We start from the raw sequence: 24,586 nt of genomic DNA on the forward strand, positions 1-24,586 counted from the left end.
CTGAATTCTCATTGAAGTGAAAAAATTGCTGTATTTCTTAATAATTAAAGGAGACGTGGGCAGAATAGCCTAAGGTTCCCATTGACTGATCTACCAGCATTTAAGAAAGTAAAATTTTAAGTATTTAAGAGAACAGCAAATTTGCAAGGATGGAGGCAGTCTGGAGAGCATGACAAGAATGTGATGCCTCTCCAGTTCTCACTGAGATGTGTTTAGTTTTTGAAAGGGCAGCTTAAGGTTTCTCAGCTGTGTAAGCTAAACTGAATCATCATCAAGGGGACACATGGCAGTGTAAGTCTGGAAGTGAAAAGGAGCAGAAGGTTGTGGTTAGGATGGAGCAAAAGGATCTGTATTTTTGTGGCAAAGGGGGTTTCACAGAGATGAGGTGGGTCTGGAAGAAGTTTTGGCAGCTTTGGAGGGACAGGGGGTACCTTCAGCTTGGTAGGCTAAGGCTCAGGACAGCAAAGATCAATGGAAATTTTGAAGAGAGGTATGGCAGGAATTTTAATGTCGGGGACAGACCTCCTTCCATCCATTCTTTCCCTCGCTCCATCTCAGCACCCACTCCCTCCTCTCGTCCCTTGCCCAACAGAGTCCAGCTACTCCAATAACAGCAGCATGAGGGCAGAATGCTGAAGAAAGCTTCTGGGAAGAGCCAGCTGGGGGCTGCCAAAACAGCAAAGGCAAAGCAAGCACTGCCTCTCCCAGCCATTGCCACTTTGGCATTGCCTGTTTCACCCTGCTAAAAGCCATCTGTGGGTTTGCAAGACCCCAGCTGAACCTTTGACAGTGGGGGACATGCAGATGAAGTAGTTTCGGCGTGGTGCAAAGCCCTCTGCAGCCCCTGGAAGGCTTTGCAGAGGACGTCTGGCTGTTCGGCAGGTTTCTGCAGTGCTTGAAGCTGCAGCGTTCCTTCCCAAGATTCCCCAGCACTTACCACTGCTGGATTTTTCTGCCATGGAACAAGTGTCCTCCCAAAGCATGACCAGAGGCTGTGAGCAGCACAGACAGTCTCTGTGAGAGACCCACAGCCAAACCTCTCCATTGTTCCTCTCAACAACCCCAAACGCTTTTCCCCAGCCCTGCCTCACAAGCTGCCTCTGAAATGACCCACATTTGGGAACCTCTGATTTAGGGGAGAGCAAGACAGAACTATCAGGTTCATTTTACTTGGTAATTCAGCTTAAGATAATGTTCCACAGGACCATTACATCATTCATTGTGCCACTTGGTTCCTTCAGAAAAATCATTGCCCTCTGGAGGGGAGAAGCCTGATACAACAAGAAATTATTAAAGAGCAAGGACACCTGAGCAAACTCTCTTCCTTCAAGGAGTGCTGTGGGGAAATGTTCCCCATGCAGGAAGTTTTATTATTTTTCTTCCAATTCATTCCAGATGCTAAAAAACAAAAGGGCTTTCCCACCTTTTCCTTACTTTTGGAGACAGCACTTTGTTTGGAAGCCACAGATCAACCTAATAAATGTTTCCTAATGGGATTTTTGACAGGCTGTGTCTGCCGGCTTAGCGGCCAAGGGAAAGCAGAGGTGTAAGTAGGCAGCTGCCCTTTGCCTGAGAATGGGGTTTCTTGCTGGGTGGGTTTGCCAGCCTCTGCCATGGCGTGCCCTTGCTCTGGCTCCAGTGGAGTAAGCACTGTCCTTACTCTGCCAGAGCCACACTGAAAGCAAAATCCTGCTCTTCCCATTCCCTGGATGATTAGGAGGGCTAACATAACATGAAAAGGCCACCCCTCAGCCTTGTGTGGGAGCCAAATATTTACAGTCTGACCCCCTACAGAAAGACAATGCACTTGCCTGGTGCCACATAATCTCCATTTAGGCTGCAGGGTGTGTTTGTTGTGGGTGAGGATGGAGCACAGCCAGAGGGACAACACAGAGTATTTATTTATACACTTATGCTAGGAGGAGAAGAGTGAACAAGGACAGTCCTTGGCTCAAAAGATGTATCCGCAGCTGGAGCCTGACCACACTGTGGGGATGGGTCAGATTCTGCAGCAATTGAAATTCCACCTTTCCTCCAGTCACCCTTTCCTGGTGGGCAACAATTGCGAGTGGGGTGGAGGCACACACAACCCTTGAGTGGAATACAGACAAAATGCCACAGGTCAGCTTGGGAATAGGAATCTTGAGTAAGGCTCAAAATTAGGAATTCCTCCTCTTCTCCAAAAGAGGCTGCAACATTATGACCATATTATTTCTCATCATCACAGGTCTGTCCCCATTCTGCATCTTGCAGTAGGACATAAACCCACTGCCCAGACCCCAAACACACTCTGAGACACCCATACCTTCTTCCTCCTCTTGGCCTTCACAGTGCTCTCTTGCTTTTCTTCAGGCTGACTCAAAAAACACTCAGTAGGCTGCAAAACACATTAAAAAATGAAGAAAAAAAAAGTGACCAAAGGAAGGTAAAGAAAGTAAGAGGAGATACAGAAACTGTAATGCTGGACTAGGCAAAAACAACTAAAACTGAACTCCCCCACCTATAAAAGGAATCAAATCCTTACAGTTATATGCATATAAAGTAATTTTGGAATTGAGATCGTTGTTGCAACCAAGAGAGGGAATAAAAGAAGAGAAAATTGAAACATTCAGGGTGTAGTCATAATCCCATAAAATGGTGAAAAGCAGGTTTTGATACTTTAAAAAAAATCAGGAGGAAAATATGAACAAAATCTACTGCTAAATTTATTTTTTTTAATCTCTACTATTGCAAAGGAGAGGTTTTTTTTTTTTAAATTTGCCAGTAGTGCTCTAAAATATCTGAGTCTAAGGTGAGCATCCAGATGGTAAAAAATAACATGGAACTGGGCGAGATTAATTGGAAACAACCATGCTCTGGACTTCCCTCTACACTTGTAATGCAAAATTTAGGAAAACATGTTTCAGATTTGTCCTACCCCATTCTTGCTTTGTCTCCTCATAGCAGGCAGGGTTAAATACACACAAGAAAAATCCATGGTGCATTTCAGAATAATCCAACACGTGCTGCTATCATTAACCCTCTTTAGTGCCTGAGTGAACAGGCTGAATTGGTCCATTTGTAGCAGAGTCCCTGTTCACATAATCCAGGGCTAGGATTTGTCCTTAGCCACCTAAAATTGTCCAAAACAGAGGAAGCAAGGCATAGACTTCTCTTGTTTTGAGTGTAGCAATTCTCTTTTTCACCTTCTTAGGGCCTTCCACCTAATGGAAATGCACATTTATCTCCATAAACAGGCTTTGGAACTTAATAAGTGACTTGATGAAGAGTAATGGGAAAATAGGCTGAGCTGCAGGAAAAAGCTCCACACTGCTACGATGCACTTGGCTGGAAAACTGTGCTCTTGTGAGAAAATGTGGAGAAGACTCATCACATGGAGCACTAAAAAGCCCAGGAACAGCAAATCCAGCACTCCTCCCTGGGGAAAGCCTGAAAGAAAAGAAACAGCAGCAAAGGGAGCCGAGCTGAAAGGCAGAGAAGCTGTTCCCTTGGGAAGGCAGCTTCAGTCAGGCCAAGAGGGCCAAAGGAAAGCAAGAGAAGTTCAGAGTGTCTGGGCCTCTCTGAGCCCTCCTTGCACTGCCCCACCTTAAAGGGAGGAGGACACTTTCTGGCACCTGGTGCTAAATGACCCAACCCAGCACACGCCGGACTTTGCAAGCCCACTCTCAGCCTCACCAGATGCATTTTTTGAAGTTTAGCTGTTCCTATTACGTCTACATTTCTATTTTCCTTCCCACTCCCCTTACTAAATTAGCTATTAAAACAGGTGACCACCATGCTGAACACAAAGAAAGGACCTCTTGCTTTCTGTGCTGTGCCACAGTCACTGCCCTTGCAAAGGCAGCAGTATTGTACAGCAGTGGCTCTGAAACGGGTTGAGGATTGAAATGAAACTCAGGAATTATCAGAGAAGATCTGGCTGGGGACTTGCTACAGCTAGCAGAGCACTCCACAGCTATGGCTGGAATGGGAGGCAGCCTGCATCAAAACCCACGAGAAGCTGTGACAGGGATTATGTCCTGCCTCAACAACAGAGGTCTGTCCCTGTCATTTTCTCAGGTATGAACAGAGATTATCTTCACTAGAAATGAAGGGAACGACTGCAAGTGGAAACTCAATTAAATTAACAAAATTGTTCCAGAGTTAATATAAGTTTTTTTGGCTTTATTTTTGCTTTGTTGCTATTTTAAATATCTCTGTCCTGACTCTGATTCAAGTGTTTTTAAAACACCACCATACTTTTCTTCATTCCTATCCCTACCATTAGCATTCCCAGACATTGAGACTGAAACAGAGCTACCCTCTGCTCTACTCTTACACAACCCAGCTGTCCATAGATACTTAAAGGTCATTTGCCAGGTGTTTTAATCATAAATTTTATGTTCAACATCGTATTTTAAGCAGAGAACAAGCCTTTGGATTGCTTCAGTCAAGGGCTACCTACAAGCAATCTAAAAGTCAGGAAAAGGCCAACCTGAATCTCTGTCCTCCAGCAGAGTATGATGGTTCCCTATCCCAGTGGTGGTACCACTCTCCCAGCATACTGAAAAATGTCATTTGTTCACTTTGGGCCCATTGCTCCCTTCTTATACATCGTGAACTGCTTTACATAACTCTGCAAACCCTCCCAACTGGTACCTGTATGAGACAAGAATGAAATGTGCCACAAAGCTGAAAAAATTTCTCTGGAAGAAAAAACTTCTCACTGCTAAGCCTTCATTCAAATGTTTGAAAGTCCCACCAAATGCCATGGCTTCTTTTTGAGGGCAGTGTGTAACCCTCTCTTTCAACAGCCACAGAAACACACAGCAGGCAACACAAGCACACAGCAGGCTTGGAGTCAAAGCCTTGCTTCCTTAGAGAAGCATGTTAAGACTCAAAATTGCCTCCTTTGCGCTGCATATTTATATTTAAGCATAGTATATTATTAGCCTAGCAATAGCAAATCCACTTTATTCAGACATTAAAAATAGTGGCATAGAAAGAGAAATTTCGTGGTGGGGAATGGCTGTAAACTTACACGTCTTCGGTGATGTGCAGTCTAAAATATTTCAGCATCTGATGTGTCCTGAACTTCTGACCCTTATGCAAGCATTAGCTGCCTACCTACTCATGCAATAGCTCTTTGCATGCCACCCTTAAGAAAAGGTCATTTGCATGCTTTTCTTATGCAAGACACAAAGCAGACAACCACTGTTTTTTGACACGGCTCCCTTGTGCCCCGTGTTTTTATGCTATTTTTACATGGAAATTCTTAAAATGCACAAAACAGGAAATTTGTGCTGAGACCAGTGATTTATGAACTAAAATGTCATAAATTCCTTGTTTGTTAGTCATACACCGAACATAAAATACTTCCTGTTATATTTCTAACATGCTTTTTTTCTTCACATGTTGCCAAAGTTACGGGAAATTCAACCGTCGAGTGAAAACAGTCTCGCATGTGTGTGAAACTTTCATTCCAGGACAGCCCCAGGCTCTGACTTTTGGAGTTTGTGACACAGTAAACACACCACTGCATCACCCAGACTGGAGACAGGTCACTCCTGTCACTGCGAGCCCGAGGACAGCCTGCACACCAGGAACACGGATGCTCATAACTCTGCCTGTCTCGTGACAGGCTTTAAGGTGCCAAGTCCACTGCAGAACAGCTTCCAGCCTCTGAATAAGGCAGGCATGAGTGAAGGGGGCTTTGTTATTTGCACCAGAATTACAAAACCACCAGCTTTCCATAAATAACTCTGGTTTTTTATGTCTAAAAGATGGGCAATAACCCATCCATGACTTTGAGCCCCCTTAAAGCATTTCCCTCTTGCAGTTTCACATTTAAACATCAAATTACCTGATTCCAACACGCAGGCTGATATTCTTGATATGACAGAAAGACCAGTGGCAGGTGTTCTGCCACAGCTGAGCAGTTCCAGGCTACCTTGGCAAGTAACTTGTGTTGGCTATCCTTTCTAATGTTCTCATAAAAAGGGTCAAGCAACCCTTCCAAACAAAGTGTCTTCACCTACTTCTAAATGCCTAAGTGAAAATGGTGATAAAAAATGGCTCTGTAGGAATTCTCACCCCTCAGCATCTGACCCCCTGGTAGAGCATGTACAAAGGCAATCCAGTTTTCTCCTGTATTGCTTGCTTCTCTTTCCTAATCAAAACATTGATCTCATTCAGATATTTGGATCACTTCACCTTTGGTCTCTTTGGAAAGACACCCAAAAGCACAGTAATTGCTACCGTGTTGTTTACACTTCTCTGTTACAAAAAAAGAACATCCCTGCAAATGGCTTTCACTTGGGCAATTGCCTAGGCATTACAGAGTGAATTTACTATTGACCTAGGGGTCAAAATTAATATCCATAACCTGAAGGAGAGATAGCTTCCAATGTAATTTTAGCTCTCTGACAGCCACTCAGTCGATTCTCCTGGGTGGTATGAGGAAGGCAGAACAAATTTACCTTCAGACAAGAAACTTCTTAAAATCAGGTGACCTCTAGATGACTTTTTTCCCTCAGACTGGGGTGATGCTGCCTGCTCCTTGGCATACTCCAAGTAATGCTGAACAACACAGTTCCTCTTGGCATTAAATGAAGGTTTTAGCAGTGCAAGGGTAAGAAAACATCAACCCATGAAGACCTAAATTCTTTTCACTTGGACCTTGAACTGGGGACATGCTTGGGTAGAGAAACTGTACAAGTAAATATAGCTTTCCAGATTTGAGTGTGCAGGGAAAGGGAAAAAATTGCAGGGGAGGATACTCAGTAGCACCATCCAGGCTTGTACCACTGGACTGTCACACTGTAGGACAGGCCTGGCAATCTCAACTCACACAAAACAAGTGTGAAGTTATTGCTGAAATGTACTAGAATGAGATCACTATTATCAAAAACAAAAATTAAAAAATTATTAAATAACACGTAATTAAAAACAAAAAAAAGATACATGAACAGATCAGAGGAAGTGAAGACAACTGTCCCTTTACTGAAAATAAAGGACATTATGCTTCCCCATGCGTTATCATTGTTGTGCTAAACAATTGCCTAATTTACAAACCTGCTTTCTTTTCTTTTTCACAGCAGGTTTGGAATCTGAATCTTGACATGTTGCTGTCCTGTTTTCACTTGCTTTTTCAATAGCTTCATCATCAGAAGGATCTAATCAGAAAAAAGAGAAAACTTCTTGTTACTGTTTTTCCAATCCATCTATCCATTTTTGCATTCAAAAATGGATAAAATCTCTAGCTGAAAGGATGTCACAATAACACACTCTCATGATTGGCAATAAATACAGCTGTAACAAATACATTCTTCTTGCTAAGTTTGCTGATACTTCTTTCAAAATAAAGTTATTTCCTCCTACTAAAACAAGTCTTGCAGATGAAGGGAAAAAAAATCCAAGCAAACACATACAAAAACGCACAAAATCCCCATTCCAAGCTCCCAAATGCCTTACTGACACACATTAAAGAGGAAAAATGACAAGACAGTATCATGTCCTATTGTGTAAAAAATATGCACACTTTTCCTGCAAGTACATTTTAATTGTGTCTCTTACTTCAGCAATAATTAGACAAGGGCACCACTCGCAAAGTTTGAGCGGAATGTCCACAAGACTAAAACACAATTATGATTTAAAAGACAATTATTTAAATTCAGGTGTCTCTGAATATTTTCTTCTTCATCTCTTTTATCTACAGAGAGACTTTGGGGAAAAAAATACATGCACAGCAACAGCTTCCTCCAACAGTGTTATAACAGTGCTTTAGATGTATTCAGACAGACATTTCTACTGGGGACTGAGTTATTTCCCTGATTATTGCCAGAAGTGTTATCATCCATCAAACTGAATTAATTCAACTCCCGTAACTGGAATATTTCTGCCCAACAGGTACTCAGTCATTATTGCAATCTCCTGTATTCCAAAGTTGTAAATTCACAGCTTCAAGATTATTTGAAAAGAGAGGAATAGGATTTCTTATGCTTCACCCCAAGTATAGATGGTATAACTGTATCCATGCAAACACTAGTTGAGAGCAGAGTAAACTGATGGCCAGAGCACATGAGAATGAGAAAATCACTTACAGCTGGTATTTATAAATTCCATGTTGAAACAGCTATCTACTGAAAAAATGTAAGTGAAAGGATACATGAAAAATATGCAAAAGAATTTAAGTGAAAGGTGAGTAAAGGGATGAAAGAAGGGAGGGAAGAATCTCTATGAACCCACAAATGCAGCATTATATATTATGTGGCAGTAAGGTAGTGGCTTTAAAAATCCTAATGTGACAGAATGGGTAACAAAATGGGTACCTATTTATTCCTGGAAAGATACCATCTCATAATCTTCACTCCTTTCTCCCACCTTGAAAAGCCTGTGTAACAGCACCCTAAAGTTGGGTTCTGAATGCTGTTAGGAGTTCAAGAAAATTTAGGAAGTTGAAAGATAGTAAAGAGAATCAGCGAATATTTTAGCAGGTTGGATGCCATTTGTCATGAAATCTTACTTGATAAAGACTAGATTCCTGGCAAAACTCAAGAGCTTTAGAAAGACAGCAGCAACTGAGAATTTGTTTTCTGTTCAGTACAACTAAGAGACTTCCAAGTGAAGAGGGTAGATAAATATATTAATGAACTTAATCAAGACCGAAATAGATGCCATGGAAGAAATGACAGCACTTATTTGCACTTTCATGGGCTTGTTTCGCTGTGGATCACCCTTCCTCTGGCAAATTTATTTGGCTGTATTTTGAAGGGCAACTTCTGTATTTAAATACACATCAGTGAGTTCTGTCTCACTTGCCCTGGCTCCAGAGATACTGAAAGAGTGACCAGCTTTAACACACACCAGCTCCACACCCCTGGGGTCTTGGACACTGCACTGAAGCAGGCTGTGGAGAGATGTTATAAATTAAGTACATCAAAGAAAGCAGAATTGCCTCTTCATCCCTCTTGCTCACTGTGTTTGAGCCCCAAACACCCACTCCAAAATAAGTCTGTGCATGTTTCACTGAACTGAACTGCTGTGTGAGCTCTTTCCAATGTTTCACATTGAAAATAAATGAGAACTGCAGCAAACAGATTCAGGGGAAGCTGCCTGTGATCTGCAAGCATTCCTTCTGAAATCCCACTTGGCATGCTCTGAAAGGCAAACGGGAGTCATGCAAGTCTTAAATAACCTCTTCTCTTTCTCACAACTGAAAGACATGCTGCTAGCAAGAGCAACCTAAAACTGGACAAATGGTTTCCATGATCTGAAATAGCCTGACAATGTAGCACCTGTTCACTGCTCATCTGAATTTTGGACAGCATTCGTGGTGCACTGTCCTCTGCTCTCAGCAAGAAGTGAGAGAAGAGGGCACAGACTCAGACTCCACAAACATCAGTTCAAATTTGAACATCTTTCAGCAGTACCTGAGTATCTTTATTCCATCCAACTGGAGAACTTTCTACCTATTCCAGAAACAATCACCCCAGTGCCAGTCAGGACAGCAGCTCGTCTCAAGCTGTAATTGTTTGTGGCACCATGTCAGCTCCTGTGATGACAGGAGCGTTTTGTTGCAGGCATAAAAGTACCACAGGCCAGACTCTGCCAACCATGCTCACATTAATCTGTGTACCTTTTTCTGCAGTTACCTTGATGTCAGCAGGGTTATTCACAAAACAAACCCTAGCTTGATGCAAATACATGCAGAAGCTCAGAGATCACATACATGTCTGTAACAGACCAGCACTGTTTGCTCTGCTTGGAGGTGTTGAGCTTCCCAGGAGACCTCTCTCTGCCAGAACAGGAGAATTCACAAATCCTCCCTTCATAATGCTGGTGAAAATGCAGAGCCTAACTGATTAATACAAAGTTGACTTTCATCTGGCTTGGGGTGCAAAGGAGTGGGCAGGCAGGTGCTGACAGGACACTCTGCTTGTAGGGGGATGCTGTTGAGCACAGCAATTCTCTGCCTCTGCTTCCCCGAGACTTACACCATTCACACAACCACAAGGTCGTCCAAGGCATCAGAGCAGTCACAAAATGCTCTCAATACAGAAAAATAAATGAGAATTCCACAACTCTCCACATGCTTTGCTTTGGTATTACATCAGCAGCATGGCACATGCTAACAGGCTTCCCAGTCATGAAGAATTTATATTTGATGTTATTTTGAACCATGTAAAAATGGAAAAAGCCATTTCTGCTTCACACGTGCACACATACACACACACAAAACAAACATTTTTATTTATATCAATCACTGCTTAAAAACATCCAGTGCACTGGTTTCTAACTTCTTTCAAATTTAGTATTAACATATGCATTTAGCCTAAGTACATCTCTGTGTACTAATTATATACATGTAAACACATGTATTAATACATACACATCTACAGGCATATATACATTCACATAAAGTACAGAGATATTTAGATAATTTCACAGGTTCCCTTTAATAATCACCTTTATTAACTAATATATTCACAACAAATTCATATTTTTTCATTATTATTTCAGTATTTTTAAAGGCAAACAAGACCTTAATGATATAGGATGTAATGACATGTGCTTTGATGTGAATGCAATTTTGTTCATATAAAATAGCTAGAACATATAAACTTGCATTTGCTAGGCTGATTCACCATCACTGAGACTTCTGACCTTCACATGCCACTTTTCTACTCTGAAATTATTAACATAGGAGTTGTAGTGACAACGACATAAATAATTAATTCCTGTAAGAATCAAGGCTGACTGAAAAAGTGAAACTCTTCTAGGCAGGACACTTCCAAATGCCTTAAAAGAAATAAAAAGTTACGACTGAAAATAATGTTAAAATTCTTTGGGAAATGTATCTTGTGGTTCAAGTGAGCCTACAGCTGAAATCAAGATAAAGGCAGCTTACAGAAACTATGCCAGCCATGGGAAGCTTGTTACAAGAGGAGAATATGAAGAAAACAAAAGGAGCTTTTCCAGAGAGGAAGGAGGCAAGGTTCTGAAAACTCTTCATAATGTAGGAACAACCAATCTGTAATAAAAAGAAAACTTGGAACAGAAATATGTTGTTTTGCATACATACCCAAAGATAAGTGAGAGAATAATTTCTACTAGGTGGTTTTTTGTTTTGGTTTGAGTGGGTTTTTTTGTTCTAGAGCTAAGCGAAGTCTGGCATCTACCTGGTGTCCAAAAGGCTCCCAGTGACAGAGGCCAGTACAGGACAAGTTCAATTCTTACCGCTAAATTAATCTCTGTGACAAAATTTGGAGGGAATGTGTTTTACATGCCTGCAAGGGAGAATCCCTCAACCTTTATTTGATGTATCTGCCTGCAATCAGACACACTCTGGGTCAGAAATCCCTGTTTTTTCCCTTATGCTTTCATCAGGGCTATGTATCAGTACTAAACTAGAATGACATGAAAACAAAGTTTGTACAAAAGTTATTATGCCCCCCACCCCTTTACCACTTTCCAATTTCTATCCTTCTCTGGCTAGTCTAAAATTGTTTTACATCTGAAACCAGACTTTAAATAAAGCCTCTGTATTTTTAACAAAAGATTCAGTACACTGTGGAAACAGGTTTTGCATTTGTTATATGCTGTCTTTCTACTTTCAGATACATTACAGGAAATGATGTGTTTGTCATTATTCTGTAGGTGGGCATAGTTCAGTTTGGGTGTGCTGTGACGGATTAATTTCAGGCTGCTTTGTAAGTGGTATTTTTATTTACTGATTGATTAAATTGTACTGATCTGTGTTTATTAATCTGAGACAAAGTATTTTTCAGGGCTCCCACCTCTAAATTCAGTAGATCGAAACATTTTGACGCCAATTAAAATGCCAAGTGTGTTTGGAACATCTTGAGACTTTTCTTTGGGAGGAAGGGAAAAGAGGGGAAGAGATGAGGTAAGAGAAAAAAAAAATTGGAGACTTCCTTATTATTGGTTTTGCCATTAAAATCTGGCCTCAATCTTCAGTGAATCAGATTAAATAATCTCAAGGTCAATGCACGACTTGGAACTTTTCTCACTGCATCTCTCTTGCCCGTCCCATCAGGTACACACAGCACAAGGTCAATTAAATTTCTGTAAACTGTAACAGCTGTCAGCAGAATTGGCTCCCAAGTCCCTGTTCATCCTTGCTCAGCTGAGAGGGCTCCTGTTGCCAGCAGAGCTGTGCTGACCACAGTAGCTGGGCTAAAAGTGGCAGTGACAGGATTTTACACCACATCCCTCCTCGGGGCTCAGGCGGGCCCTGCCATGCTGCCCACCAGTACCCAAACAACAGATGAGCTCCTCTAAATGCAACAGGCAGGGCTGGTGGGCTGGTTAACTCAGAAAAAAGGGATTAACACACTTCCCTGACACAAGGGAAAGGTTCTGCACAGCAGTGGGAGAAGGAGGTACAGAATTCAGCATTTCACAGCAGTCCAAACCTTCTTCTGGACAAATCCCAAATTACTCAGCTGTGTGTCACCAGCACAGCTGACCCCAAAAGGTGGATCTCTTTCATGTCTACCAGGTCAATCCTCCCTAAATTCCCTCTCTGTAGGCAGTGGACAGCTTTGATTTTTCCTTTTGAGAAGCCTAATAATAGATACCCTGGAGCCCATGGTGTAAAGCCAACTGGCCAAGCAATAGCTATGAAGCTCTTTTGGGGACTTTCAGACCACAGGATGGCTAAGAATGCAAATTTTATTATTAATATGGTTCTTCAGACCAGTTGCTGGCTATTTATCACAGCAATAACTTAGAAATTTCTAGTAAACGAGATAAAAAAGTTAGACACAAATGCAATCTGCCCTTGGGAAGATCACCACATAACCATTGCATTAAAAATAGCTACGACAGTGTCAGCACCCTTTTCTTTTCTCAGATTGCTCTGGCTAAATTAGAAAGGGTCCTCTGGCACATCAAGAAAAATAAGTAATTCTCTCCATCACAGGAATGCATGAAGTGCAGTGAGTGGCACAAGAGAGAAATCTATATGACACATTACAGAAAAAAGTCCCCAAACAACAAAACATCTGCTTATCTTCTTAAATAAGGATTAGTTAAATCATTTAAAACAGTAGAGTAACATAAGATCTATTTTTAAGAATCAATACAAGAACTTATATGCACAGTAAATGAAAAAATAGTATTTAATAGTATCAAGAGACATAATATTACAGCTTAATGGAAAACTTAGACAATTTTTGCAGTTTAGCTTTTGCAAAATGGGCACATGAATCAAATGAAGTGCCTTCATTCATAAGGCCTTAAAATATTTGGGTATTTTGACCATTGAGAACTAAGGAGGGAACACTGAATGCCCTGGTACCTGTTACTGTCACTAGGAAGCACAAAGCTGCACAGAAAGCTCCCTTGCAGGTTATGACCAGTTAGTAACCATTCCTCTGACTTTATCAGAATCAAACCAGCTTCAGCTTTGTCCCCACAGGTCATTTTCCGATAGCAGAAACTTCTTCACACTCCAGCCAGGCTAAGCCTGTGCCAAGCCACTCTGTAGGAATTCCCTGTAATAGTTCCTAAGGACTGGCAAAAGCTTGTACTACAAAGTCAAAGACAACATTCTTCCAAAAATGCAAACCCTTCCCTGGGGCAGTTCAAAAGGCATATCTAGCACAAACACTTTTGTTGCCCGATAAATCCTGTGACAGGATATTCAGTTTAGGTTCCTCTTCTTTACCCTGATGGATAAGTTAAATTAAAATCGCTGTCCATTCAAGCAAAAAAGAATAGGTCTTAATGGAATAATATCAAGTTAATCTTCACTATATTCTGATCTGAAAAAGAAAAAAAAAATTTTATCACAGACATAACTGACTGGGAATGAATTAAGAGACAAAATAAAGGGCATATCAGAGAATAAGACCAGAGGAAATCTTCTGTTGTGTAGATGTAAGCACTGGAGAATAAATTTTATATGATTGAGGCTAGGCCTCGTAGTATAGTTACAACCTCATCCTACTCATAATTTGACTTTTTCATTGTTCTATTTTGCCTGTAAGACAGAAAGATGGTAGAAAAGCCTCTGAACATGACTGATCAGAGGTAAAAAATAGTAGGCCACTCCCTTTCTAATAAGAATAACATTTTCACCTGCTAGGTGAAGGTTGAATATGATCTCCTACTTATGCCTCGGACAATGGAAAACAGCATCACCAAGGTAAGCAGAGAGAACTCGGTATTCATTTAGTCACTGGAGTTTTAAAACCCATGGTAAGCAAAGGACAAACACGAAGATTTGACATGATAGGAACATGACAGGTCCTTTGACAGTTTGCCATCCAATTTAATTTCTTCATTATGAGCTTGTCAAAAAAAGAGCAACCAGAGGCTTCAGCACAGGGCACAAATCAGTTCTGTAGTTTATACCCTTCACCAATGGCATAATGAGTGAAGGCTGAGGTAACATCCACAAATCACTTCAATCTACTCCTTTTGTTCTCTCAAAAACTATTCTTCACATTGAAACTTCCAATAATCTCCTTCTAACTCCAAATTTAATTCAAAAGCATATTTCTAGAGAGATGGGGAATTGGGAGACTGCTTTGTTTAAGTAGCATGGGGTTTTGGCTATTTTCAAATTTAGTGGATGAACACTATAAATGTTAATCCTGTAAAAAGAGCTTGTCTTCCTGGTAGATGCCACACCATACAGTCAGTTTAGAAACCACTCAAAAGGGTGCCAGCAATCCTGTGCAACAGTTTATGCTCATTAGACAACACTATCCAACTCGGAAAAGCAGAGGAACAGAGCAAGCCAGGATACAGCTGACCACACTGGGAGCTGTCTGAGCCATTATGGTTCACCGTCTCACCTTGTAAATGCTCCACGGGATATTTAAACAACTACAAATGTCTAGGAATTTGGGGTTAATCAAAAGAAAAATCAGCTCACACATACTAGTTACAGAGTGTTTAACTGTGTTGAGGGAGAATCCCCACGAGCCTGGCTTGAACTAAGTCCAACACAGGCATCTGGGAGAGGAAATGGCCTGGGCTCTGGAAAAGCCAGAACCAACTCATTCCAGAGGAAATGCTACCAAAGAAACATGGGCAGTCAAACTGTCAACAAATAAGACGAAAAACCATTCAGAATCACAAGGAAAACACAAGAGCTCAGGAAAAGCTAGGCACAAACTAGGGCCAGACTCTCTAGTGAATTTTCCTCTTCATGGTGCAGACAGAAAAATTAAAGTCATCCTAAAGAAAACCGGAGTGTATGCAGCTCTCAAACAAAACACTTTTCCATCCCTCTTGATGAACACATATAACCACTTCTAAAGCCTTTTCCCCTTCTTCCAGGAAGTCTGCATCACTGAGGTTGGTCATGCAACATTTAGAGCCCTGTACACGCTAACAGCACCACTCTATAAAAGCCTCCCCAAAGATTAACTCCCTGCCCAAAGCCAGTCTATTATGTGTACGAGCAAGAAATCACTCCTTCTCCACAATATTCCTATGGAAGAAGTGCATGGCCCAGTTCCTGACAAAGTATGACTATGCTGTGCTTTAAGATCCACCAAGCACTGTGATTTCTTCTCTATCTAAGAACTACCCATCTACTGTGTATGGAAGCTGCTGTTTGCTGCAGAGGGTGAAAAGAGGGTGCAAAGTACATTCCTCATGCTGGGGAGGAGCATATGTATTCCCTCCTTTATCCTCATGACCTTCTGGTCTGAATGAAGGGATCTGTGGTGAATTCGCTATCCTGGCACTAGAGAGAGGGATGGAATTGGCAGTGGCACTGTGGAGCTGGAACTGGCAGGGTTGGTGTGGCTCTCATGAGGGCACCACCCTGGAGCACAGAGAGCACAATGCTGTCCATGCTTAGGGGTGTTGGTGACCTGCCCATTCAGAATTTCACTACTTGCACAGTGCTATTCAATATACATCTAGCTGGAGGTGGACTCGTTACTTTTTCAGGTCTTCTCTTCTAAATCAAAAACCAGCCTTCTTCATTTGTTACAATATTGACTTCTGACAAACATTTATTCTTGTTAATGGGCAAGAAATAGGTAAACTGGGAGGAAAGATGAACTTGGATAAATCCATAAAACTACTTAATGGGTGGGGTTTAGCCTAGGTCTGACTATGAGTGGGTTTTGGCCAGGAACGTAGCATGGTCCCAGATGTGATGTCTCCCTTAATGCTGCCAGTAATTTGTGCTTTTTTACTGTTCTCTGTATTGGGAAGCAGCTGTGGCTCACAGCTGCAGTTCTTGCTGTGAGGGTAACACAGAGAGTCTGGCTGTTCCTGTGCACTTCAAGTCTATAGATCATGATAAAATTACACACTGGAACTTGCCAAAAATAGTAGGCTGCAATTAAAAAGGATATATAGCACACTTCACAAAAACTTAACAGCGCAAATTATTGTTCACAGAGACACATTGCTAGTTACTGACTACTGATACCATTCCCACTTTTTTGGCTCATGGATATTTTGCAGATGCACACATCTGTAGCATGCCATTATCACAGTGCTGATTTTTCTCAGGTGTTCTCTGAACATGGAAAACTGCACGCATGCATGAAATGTAGCATACACTCAGATAGATGTCACCACCAAATAATATATCCCCCTGAAGAGCAACACTGCAAACAGTTTTAGATCCCAACTCTCCTACCCATCTTTACACACGAGAGTTGACATTTTGAGCTGCTCTGATTTCTGCAGCTTTTTTTTATTTAGAAGCCTTCATATGGCATAGAAGTATCAGGTCTCCATTTGACACAGTATCAGGTTGACTCATATCAAGTTAAACTCTCCTTCAGGCTAAGAACAAAATACCCTGACATGTTGCCACACAGTTAGAGTGGCAAATTCCCCAGATTATAAAACATCTGTTGAAAACCAGTTCCCTATCTAAGGCACAAGGGTTATGTTTCTATTCCAATTATTCTTTGCTTCCTCCTCCTCTGCATACACTTCACATTTCTCTGATATTGCAGGTTCTCATCCCCTTTTCAGCTATCCTTACCTGTCAAATTTACACGGTACTAGAATATACATTTGTGGATTTAACTCACTTCTCCAAAAAGTCTTACTTATTATAAGAGCAAGTGAAAGGAGGGATAATTTTTCATAGTCAGAAGCATTTAGAGCAATACTGCACACTGATGCATTAAGGTTTTAGAGAGGAGGAAAGGCACTGGGTTTGTCATCTGTGTCAGTGCTCTCTATTTAAGACTAACGATTACAATACAATCTCATCTGCATTTCTATCTCATCAGGCTTTTTGTGAACTGACACGCAGCTCATTTGTCTAAATGATCAAATAAAGCACATTACGAGTCAATCAGTTCTAACTACGAGGAAAATAAGAGCTCATACCTAAATTCATTTGCTGCAAGCAGATGGTGGATTGCTTTTCTCTCCCTTTATGCTGCAGTCCTGTTCCCTTAGATCCTCTCTACTAAGAGGGGGACATACCGAGAGGTCAGTTTTCCGACAAGGTCATCTGCCTTCTGAGTATGAAGAGAATTGCACAGAAAGTGGGTTGGGCTATATTTAGAGTTTGGTCCAACTCCGTGCCAAGGTCCCCCCTGCTGTCTCTCTCTTGCAGCACCGTCTCAGGTTTATTCTTGCAGATTCTCAGCCCACAGAACACACGAGGATAGCAAAGTCGCTCCGAGCTACTTACTGCTGGATCGAGGTTTTTTGCAATTTGCTAAAAACAAGTGGATCAGCAGCTCAGATGAGAACTCCTTAAATCCCTCACTCTTCTAGTCCTTATCTTTTTTTATTTAAGTGGATTTTCCCTTCTCAGTTGAATAAGGAGAGGAAACTGCCTGGGAAAGAGCAAAAAGACTCTCCTGAGCTAAGGTAAGGTTGCTTCATTTTTGAATTGTCATTGTAATTGCAGAGCGATTGATGATTTTGATCAGATATGCTTCTTCTGCTACTCCAGTTATGCATGTCGGCATTTAAAGGTATTTTTGGATAATGAAATTCTTCATGTAAAAATATGAATTCTCATTAGCACTGTCCATAAGAAATGGGTAATTAAAATAGGTATCAGCATGTGCAATAGAATATACACTATCTGATTTCTGATAAATTACTGTAAAAAGCACACAGCCATGCCAATAGCCTGTATCATTCTGAAAATGAGAACCCCAAATGTATGGCTACATGCACATTGATTACATATACAGGCATGCATTTAGATGTGCTGAGTGATGTTTCAGCCACATTATTTTGCACAATATGAGCAAGCACGGCAGCAAGTTTGTGATATAGGGTTTGCTGTAAATGGCACAGATATAAGTAAAAAAATAATAATTAATAAATGAACATGTGCTCAAATCCCTGTATAGTTCCAAAGAAGTTGCTTAGCTCCAGAGTACAAGTAGTATTACAGATCATATTGTATTTGGTATTCCAAATTTGGTTTCCTTTCCACTGCATGCTACACACTGGTTCAGCATTGCTTCTCTTTTTAAAAACACATATGGCTCAACATTTTCCTCAGCAGCATTTTAAACTGTTGTGACTCTTAAGGAAAAAAACCCCTTTGGACAGAATACATCATTGCATACCTGCCTGTAAGGAGATCCTAGCACACTTCAGGTCACATGGGCATCGTGATACTGTAGTGTGGATCCAACATGAGGAGAATGTTGTCATGTAAAGACACTCTGGAGCCATGGATTTAGCACTGGCACACGCACACACTTTCTAATGCAACACGACCACAGCAAGGCCACAGGAATGGTAACATGAAAAAAATGGGCAGGAAGGTCCACTTGATCCAAAGGTCCAAACACTGATGGGGCAGCACCAAAACATTCTTCACAACATAAGCAGTGTGTAAAAACCTTAGCAGAAGCAATTGAAGAAAGGCAGATGGATTCTGGATTAAAAGTAAGCAAAGAGCCAGAGAGGTCACCAAGCCACTGTGAGTTCAGCTAAGGTGACTGGGTGAATTCCTGTACTGCTTTCAGGTTGTCTTTTCTTAATAGCTGCTGCTTAAATGATGCCATGCATCAGGCTGTAAAACATTCTAAGTTGGCAAAAGTCTTATCTGCCAAAAAGACTTCTCGTTTTGCTTACTCTCAACTATCTACAAGATCTTCTCATTCTTTGCTTCTGATTTTGCTTAGTAATTTATGCTTGGAGGCTTGAGTGTTAAGTTTATTTGACAGGAGTAATAAACACCATCCATTTCACACAAAATACCTTCCTAGCAGTCCTAAGACTCTTTAACAAGTGAAAATTATGGTATCATGCCATGGAACAAACTTGGGCTGTGTTACATGTGATAACTCAGATCCATCCAGAAGGCTGATATTACGAGAACTTGAAGAAGCTGTTGAAGGAGGGTTACTGAAGTACTGCAAATGCATTTATCAAATTTATCAGCAAGCAAAAGGTGTCACAGTATAAAAGCATCTAGTGCAGTCTAAGATCCGAACAATCTTTTATAAACAGTAGTTATACACTGATAGAAAAGGGGAAAATGAGTCTTTAAAAATTGTAGATGTGCAGGTTTGCCAAAGTTATTGCTTAATGAATCAACTTAGGTTTTGTGACACTTTGTGGTACTATTCTCCATTTGCACGTGGGAAAATATTACTTACTCCCCCATCAAAGACCTCAGGGATGTAGGGCTGACTCAAAAAAAAAGCAGTAGTGATGTGACTGAGCTGACTAATGCAGCATTCCCAAACAGCCCCTGGCAGATGGACAGGAGCACTGCCGTGTCACAGTGGCAGACAGGGACTGGCTTGTTTTGAAGGAAGGGTCACACACCCTCCCCAGAGCTGAGCCTAAAACGTGTCTGTCACCCAGACTGGTGGGAGGTTTGTTGACATGGGGATGACAGGATGACAGCTCTGGAAAATGACAGTAGGATAATGAAGATGGGCATGGCATTACCAGAAGAAGCTGGAAGGAGGCACATCTGAGAGAACAGGCCTCATATTCTAAGGCAGACAAACCTCAGCCTGCTTCTAACCTCTTTCTGGGGCCAATCCTACTTGGTGGGATTCTTCCTCTTCCTATTCTCTCCTCATAAAACTCCATTAAAAAATTCCAGCACCATGAGCTAGCTTTGTCTTGCTACAGTGTGGTCTCCAATGGGCACAATATGTCCATTCTAGTGGAGACCACCATGGAAGTGAAAAAAAAAAATTAAAAGGAGGAAATTTATTTTTTTCTCCTCTCATGTAAGAAAGAATGAAAGACTGAAATCCTTCAATTCTATTAGAGGGGCTGATAGGGCTGAAACCCACCTTCCTTCCATGTGGTGGAAGGGCATGGCCACACCTATTGAATGACACGTCCAAGGCTGTGGAGGAGGAGGAAGGGAAAGCTTGGCTGATGATGTGCGGTGCCAACTGGCCAGGCAAAGCTCCAAGAGGACATTCACTCACTCCTTGCTTTGGCACTGTGCTCCTCAGCTGACAGGTGTGAGCAGGGCCAGAGCCAGATGGGTAACTCCAAGCAGTGCTGGGGGATAAATCAGATCCCCTGCTCTGCTCACTGTAGTTATGTTCTGCCTTGGGGGCTTTCCTCTGGTGCAACCAAACCACGGACAACCCTGGGACTTTTCTCCCTCCCTGCCAAGCTGAACAGACAGAAACACACTGGGATTTTGGGGAGGCTCACCAAAGCATACCTCAACTCATACTGAAACAAGGACCTTTAACACGAGGTCCTGCCAGCTGCCACAGCACCAACGCTACAGGGCTCTGCGGTCAGCCTGCAGGACCCAAGCCTCACCTCCATCCACCATCAATGAAGAGCTGGTGCTGCAGCCAGCATTGAGGCAGGCACACCCAAAAAGGGCTTGGAAGAGTGAGAGAAGGGTAAAGGTGGCACTTGGAGTCAGTCTGTGAGCACTTGGGTACAGCTCCGTGTGCACAGAATTTGGTATGAAAACAGGTGCCTACAACTGCTGAAGGAGCTCTGCCTTAAACCCTGCACTGAAATTTTCTTTCAAAACCTTTAGTGACTATTGCCACAAGTTCTGAATATACTTTCCAGGATGGGATGGATGATACGCCAATATATGCTGTATAGGAAAGACAGATACTTACAGACACAGAAGAATCCCAAAGCTATAATTATGCAAACAGCTAATTAAATAATTTTAGTCATTCTGCTAATCGGTACTTTTCCCTAAGACTTACTTGTAGTACGGACAGGGAAAGAAATCAAAGTTCATACTCACAACCAAGCACATAACCCCAAATTTTTTCTGCTTTCACAAATCCATCTCTCAAAAACAGGAAGGAAAAAACCCCAACAACATAACTTTTCCATAGGGTGCCTTGCTGGTAGAGTGGTATCTTGTTGCAGAAAACAGTCTGCCCTGAGGAGAGGAATAGACCCATCATCTGCATTTTCTTTCAGTCTGATACAAGTGTTGGGACTGACAGAAAGCTCCCCAACACTGGTTTTCACATTTATTACTTTTAACTGTGGCAAATTAACTGTTGTCTACTCAAAGCACAAAAAATCTACACGCACATAACTAAGCACAGTAGGGCACAGGACAAGAAATCCAGTGGAACAGTGAGGTACTCTTCAGACCTGCAGTGCCACACTGCTTGGCAGCTCTGAACTCAGGAAAACTGCAGGCAGACCACAGCAGGGTATCTGCTACACCCAGTGCCCTACCTCTCGCCCAGACAACTTTGTGGTCCCACTCAAGACAATTTCCTGGCTCTCAGTCCTTACCTTGGTGATTATTCAGGATGGGTATACAACACGTTCATGTGAGAAGATGAAGGTTGTGAAATATAAAACAATTTCCAACGACAATCCCACCTATACAGTGTAGCATTGCTAAGATATGCAGGAAGACAGTTAAAACTGGGATTGCATAATAGTGACACGAATTTCTTATCTTCCATTACATAAGCCTAAATTCTTTCAATTGAAGCAAATTCAGTGACCACTACTGATGCTAAAATGCCACAGAAAGTAATCCAACAACTCTTGACTTTCTCTGTCTCAAACACCAGAGAGTGAAAGTGCATATAGACAGCTGTAAAACAGTGAATTACAGTTTTACATAAAATAAAACATAGTCCTGTTAGAAAAAATCCTTGGAGGTGAACTTCCTCACTTTTCACTCATAACCAGCTTTTTAGTATACCAGTCTGATATACCAGGAGAACAGAGTTCAATCCCTAGCCCAAATAACATTGCAAAAAATCAGTATTTACAACATGGTTATATTTTACCACAGTCCTCATGCACTTTTCTTAACCACTAATAATATTGTGGGTGGATATAAGAATGAAGGACGAAAAAAAAAATCTCTAAATGGATGTCAAATAATTTAATGCTCTCCCTAAAGAAACAATTCAAAAATCATGTACAAAGTACAGTAAAAATAGGCATTTTACACCATCTTGTCGGTGTTTAGGAACACTCAATTTAAATAGCAAATGAGCAGCAGGCACTCTTCCTGTCACAGAGCTCTCTTCTGCTAACACAGTGCTTAGAGATGTCATCCAGCAGCACTCGATGTACGTTCCCTCTCACAACACCTGCCCAAAAGAGGGGGTGGCAAGGAAGTCCCACTTGGGAAGAAAGTGAGACAGCACAGGATGAGCTTGTGAGTCCATGAGAAAATGAAGGGTTGGGATGACGTGGCAGGGCTCGTGTGCTCCAGCACCTGCTGCTGCTGTGCAGCTCCTCTCACTCAGCCAGGCCAAGGGCTGCACATTCCTTGCTGAACATTCACCCACTCACCAGCACCAACACACTTGGAAGGAGAGACAACCAGGCTGCGATGGAGTTTCTCAACACAGACAAGTAGACACCAAGAGATAGAGATTATGTGACCTTTTTTGCAACTGGAGGCTCTTGAAGGGGGAAAACCAGAGCTTTTGTTCCTCACCACACTAACTTTCATCTGACTTCCAGCTATCTGAGGTGGATAGCGTGTAGTATAATTATAGATTTATTGAACCTTCCCTGAGATTGGTTGGGGCAAAGAATTTCACAAATCTCTTTGGGAGCCTGGATGTTCCTCTATTTTAGACTTCCCTGTCATAAACATACAAGGCAGGTTTCCCATCAAGTTTGCTCCTTGACACTGAAACAAAAGGGAGAAATGCCAGGCTTCATCAAACAGTGCAGGGTGTGGAGTGATCACTGCAGAAGGCACAGCTAGACTCTTCCTACTGTCCCCTCCTGTGACATGTCACTTAAACAGAGCTGCTAACACTGAAGACATTTTATCATTAGAAGTGCAATGCTAAGATGTATACTAAGCAGCTAATATTCTAATTTAAATTGTTGAAGATGTACTACACAGATGAGTCAATATGCTGTGTCTCCTTTGTGTGAATGCCCAGTCCACGTGGTCAGAGGAGGCAGTTCTAGAGCATTTATTTGGATGGAATCAGGGGCATGTATGTGTTTTGTTATACTAAAGAGATTGGCAGTATTCATTGAGAGGGACTCATCTGAGAGGGACTGCTTAGCCTTTGGCAAACCACTAGCACTTCTTCTATCTCAGTTTGTCTTACTGCAGGAAAAACAGAAAAAGCAGAAATATCCCTTAATGGGTTTTGTTGGAGCCTAAAAAACATCTGTAAAGTCCTATAGGGATTCTGGAAGTGCTATAGGAGAATATAACAGTTTCTTACATTGTGAAGAAAGGACATGAAATCCCTTTCTTTAATACTTGAAAAAGCGTAAGTGTTTTAAAAAGTCTTTTTGAGAATCCAAACCAGGTGCATTCAGATCACCAGCACAAAACCAAACTTGGGGCTCACTCTGCCAGACCCACAGCTCAGTCAGATGCATTTTGATTCTGAGTTACAGTCTCCAGGTTCCTGTATTGACAGCCACAATCAAAGGCTTCTTTGTCATGTCTTTGCTATTCAGCAGCTTCTGGGAGAGTGCCCCTGACAGGACACAAGAGGAAGATAAGGGTTAGCCTTATCCAGAGGGTTTCACTACTGCATCCAGCTCAAGGACAAACTGCTGATAGACTCTGCAGAGCTGAGGCCAGAATATACACGGGGTGGGAGAGACAGAAGCAGTGCTTTATCTAGGTCCTGGAGTCTGGGCTCCAGGGACAGCCCTGTAAGGCAGATGTCCTCTGGTATCCTGCACCAATTCACATGATGTGAGTTCTTCCTTCGAGGCCCTGTTGGGAAATGCAGTCTCCACCTTGCTGATTTACTGCAGGACTGCTGATAAGGGAACTCCTGTGTAGCAGAACACGACCCACAGCACGACAGGGACGAGATAGGAGGGACAATCCGTGCAGGGAGATCAGAGCCCCAGCCAAAGTTACAGAAAACAGCAACTGTAAATTATCCCATGTCTTACAATATGGGAAACAGCATAACCCTCACATCAGAGATACTTGTCTCTCACTGTTTGTCTTTGGGAGCAGAAAGAATGGTTATACACAATTAATGACATCAAACAGAGCCCAGCATAGCAATAAAACCCCCAAACAATACATTAAGTACTGTCATGGTCATTTTATCCTTTGGTTTTTGTTTTAAATTGAACTAATTACTTAGCTCAGCGATGGTCAGGACTGGAAGGCTACACCAGGACTGTAATGAAGGTATAACCCTGGGGAACAATTTTGATTATAGTGAAGGTTTCAGCT

General features: G+C 41.8%; 2 protein-coding genes across 10 annotated transcripts in view; one reads left to right on the top strand and one right to left on the bottom strand.

The window, feature by feature from the left end:
• Window positions 1–24,586, bottom strand: part of LOC134561973 (uncharacterized protein C3orf26 homolog) — a 219,868-nt gene that overhangs the window by 12,733 nt on the left and 182,549 nt on the right. For 7 of the 9 annotated variants that reach the window (XM_063419372.1, XM_063419374.1, XM_063419373.1 and 4 more), the window contains exons 2-3: window positions 7,054–7,154; window positions 2,306–2,377 (exon numbers count right to left, since the gene is read on the bottom strand). In XM_063419372.1, the coding sequence (XP_063275442.1) occupies window positions 2,306–2,377; window positions 7,054–7,154 (173 nt within the window). Of the gene's footprint in view, window positions 1–2,305; window positions 2,378–7,053; window positions 7,155–17,325; window positions 17,351–24,586 lie in introns of those variants that run through there. The other 2 variants (XM_063419377.1, XM_063419371.1) reach the window with 2 other exon arrangements.
• The window catches only part of LOC134561975 (filamin A-interacting protein 1-like), a 118,374-nt gene continuing 111,241 nt past the window's right edge, over window positions 17,454–24,586 (top strand). Inside the window, exon 1 of the mRNA XM_063419378.1 lies at window positions 17,454–17,817. The gene's annotated coding sequence lies outside the window, so the exon portion shown is untranslated. The remainder of the gene's footprint in view (window positions 17,818–24,586) is intronic.

The sequence above is a fragment of the Prinia subflava genome, chromosome 25 (assembly GCF_021018805.1).
Source record: "Prinia subflava isolate CZ2003 ecotype Zambia chromosome 25, Cam_Psub_1.2, whole genome shotgun sequence".
NCBI classification, from domain to species: domain Eukaryota; kingdom Metazoa; phylum Chordata; class Aves; order Passeriformes; family Cisticolidae; genus Prinia; species Prinia subflava.